This window comes from Nicotiana sylvestris, chromosome 11 (genome assembly GCF_000393655.2).
Source record: "Nicotiana sylvestris chromosome 11, ASM39365v2, whole genome shotgun sequence".
NCBI classification, from domain to species: Eukaryota; Viridiplantae; Streptophyta; class Magnoliopsida; order Solanales; family Solanaceae; genus Nicotiana; species Nicotiana sylvestris.
In genome coordinates, this window is record NC_091067.1 from 62,584,690 (window position 1) to 62,587,915 (window position 3,226).

The 3,226-nt window shown below is 48.0% G+C and overlaps 1 protein-coding gene across 1 annotated transcript; it reads right to left on the bottom strand.

The window, feature by feature from the left end:
* Positions 1 to 248: 248 nt before the first annotated feature.
* On the bottom strand, positions 249 to 1,721 carry LOC138881092 (uncharacterized). Its single transcript, XM_070161293.1, has 2 exons — positions 1,572 to 1,721; positions 249 to 986 (listed from the first exon to the last, which is right to left on the bottom strand). The coding sequence occupies exons 1-2, from the start codon at positions 1,719 to 1,721 to the stop codon at positions 249 to 251; spliced, it is 888 nt and encodes a 295-aa protein (XP_070017394.1).
* Between the last annotated feature and the right edge of the window lie 1,505 nt (positions 1,722 to 3,226).

Consider the following 3,226-nt stretch of genomic DNA (forward strand, 5'->3'; position numbering starts at 1 on the left):
TCATAAGATCCATGAAAGCTGCCGGGGTGTGTGTTAGCCCAAAAGACATGACCAAGAATTCAAAGTGACCATAGCGAGTTCTGAAAGCGGTCTTAGGAATGTCCTGTTCTCTGATCTTCAATTGGTGATACCCGGACCGTAGATCAATTTTAGAAAAGAACCTCGCACCTTGCAATTGGTCGAACAAATCATCTATCTGAGGCAAAGGATATTTATTCTTGATGGTGACCTTGTTAAGTTGTCGATAATCAATGCACATCCAGAGCGACCCATCCTTCTTTCTGACAAAAAAGAACTGGGGCACCCCACGGTGACACACTTGGCCGTATGAACCCCTTTTCTAATAAATCCTTCAGCTGTTCCTTTAACTCCCTTAACTCCGCTGGCGCCATTCTGTATGGTGGAATAGATATCGACCGCGTATTTGGAAATACATCAATCCCGAAATAAATCTCCCTATCTGGCGGGATCCCTGGAAGCTCGTCCGAAAACACTTCAAGAAACTCATTCACGACTGGCACGGACTCGGGGACAGACACTTCTGAAGTGGTGTCCGCCACCCGGACCAAATGGTAGATACACCCCTTCCTAATCATCTTCGAAGCCTTAAGGTAGGAAATAAACCTACCTTTTGGCACCAAACCATTTCCCTTCCACTCAATAACCGGCTCATTAGGGAACTCAAGCCTCATGACTCTTGTTCGGCAGTCAAGTTTAGGAAAGCACAAATAAAGCCAGTCCATTCCCATAATCACATCAAAATCCAACATTTCAAGCTCAATAAGATCGGTCGTTGTAGCACAACCACATACCATGACAACACAATTCCTATAAACTCGCGTGGCTGTAATAGAATCACTAACAGGAGTCGATACAGAGAACGGCTCATGAAGCTGTTCGAGTTCTACCCCAACACTTGAAGGAATGAGTGGGGTGACATAAGACAAAGAGGACCCCGGATATATAAGAGCATAACAATCAATGGCCTGAACAGACAAGATACCTGTAACAACATCTGGGGAGGCCTCTGCACTCTAGCGACCACTCAAGGCGTAAAACCGGCTGGGTACACCTCTAACACGATCTCCACCCCTAAATACACTGTGCCCTGATGGGGCTGGAGGACGCACGGATGATGTGGCAGCTAAAGAACCGGTTGACTCAGCAAATACCCTACCCATGCCCTGACTGGGCGCACGGCAGTCCCGCTGGATATGACCTCTCACCCCGCATCTATAACACACCGGAATATCCAAATAACAAGTCTCGGAATGGAACCTCCCACACTTGGGGCGTGAAGCCCTCCCCTTCTGCTGTGATCTCCCTCCTGGACGACCAGAATGATGACGTCTCCTACTGTCTGAACCTAATCTCAAGTGACTGCTCTACTGATAACTGTGCACAGATGGCGATGCGCTTGCTGAGGACTGGGCATATGACTGGGATGGCCCTGATGGCCCTCTCCCCAGAACTGGTCTCCCTAAGTGACCCACTAATCGGGCCCTGCTGCTACTCTCTCTTTCTGCCCGTATTTTCAACTTCCTAGCCTCTGTGGCCTAAGCGAACCCCACAATCTTCCCATAATTCATATCTGAGTGTAAGGCCGTTGTAGCAGCCTCATTCACCACCAAAGGACTAAGACCCTGAACGAATCGCCAAACTCGAGTATCCATGGTCGACACTAACTGAAGAGCATACTTGGACAACCTCACAAACTCCATGTGCTACTCCCAAGCACTCATACTGCCCTTCTTGAGGACCTCAAACTCTGTGGCACAAGCCGCCATTGTCTCGACAGGCAAGAAGTTGTCCGTGAATGCATCTACAAACTCATCCCATCTAGCCGAAGGTCTTCCCTACGCACAGGAATTCTCCCATATCTCGAACCACGAATACGCTGCTCCCCTAAACCTGTATGAAGCCAACTCAACCCCTTCCGTCTCTGTAACCTTCATCACTCGAAAGGTCTTGTACATTTCATCAAGGAAATCCTGCGGATCGGCCTTTGGGTCTGTGCCTGTGAACTCTGGAGGGGCCAACTGCAGAAACTGGTGGACTCTGGAGCTGGCGGAATCCCCCTATCCGCTGGGGGGTGCAGGGGCATCATGATATTTCTGGGCCTGAGCGACCACTAACTGGGTCAACATATGGATGGCTACTCTAAGGTCCCCATCAGAAACCCAGGGACCGGAAGCTGGAATTGCATCAAGATCAGAAATATCAACGGGAGGGATGGTAGCACCCTCTGCCGTAGCTGAAACATGAATACTTGGATCTGGAATAGATGGGCCAGGCAGATTCGAGACCGGGGAGTCACTCTCACCCACGACATCAAGTACATGATTCACAACCACACTTGGGGTGGCATTGGCCCCGAGGCCGAGTCTAGCTCTCTTCTTAGGTGCCATTACTGAAAATTTGGAACAGAGCACGAGTTAGATGTAAATACTTCCACTTTTCACTTCACCGCACGATATAGAGTAACAAAGAAGAAGGTAATTTCCTAAATGCCCGTGTAACCTCCAACTTATATATGTGGTCGACAACACACCGATAAGAAGGACTCTACTAGACACGGCTCCGAGACATCCTAGGACACTTTAAAGCCTTAGGCTCTGATACCAAGTTTGTCATGCCCCAAAGACCGAGGGGCGTGACCGACGCTCGACCGGGTAGCCCCCAGCCAAGCGAACCTGGGTGACTTTCCTATTCCACGTGATACCCTGCGTTTCCATCACCCATTAACCAAGTGAAATAGCCATTTATAAATTTAAACAGATTCTTACGAGATTTACATAACATACATAGTTACTTAGCGTGGTTTACAAGTTATACTGCCCAAAATACATAAGTACATAACCCACGTTTCCTGTCTACGGAGCCTCTAAATACAACTGAAGAATAATACGGAAATGCCGGCAACAAGGCTCCGGCTATACCTTAAACAAATACCAAAATAAGACTCCGGGAAGAAAAGCGGCATGAGCCACGCAGGGCCTCGAGAGGAAAGGGGCTCACCAATTCAGCTGACAGAAGGTGAAGGAGTACTACTGTTGGTGGGCTGGAGTACCTGTTATGGAACCACCTACAATCATAACATGAATGTAGCGCCCCCTGCAAAAGGGACATCAGTACATTTGAATTGTAATGGTATGAATAAACAAACTTTACCCCAAGTAAAATCAAGAAATACACAGACAACAAACAGTAATAGAATCAACAATCA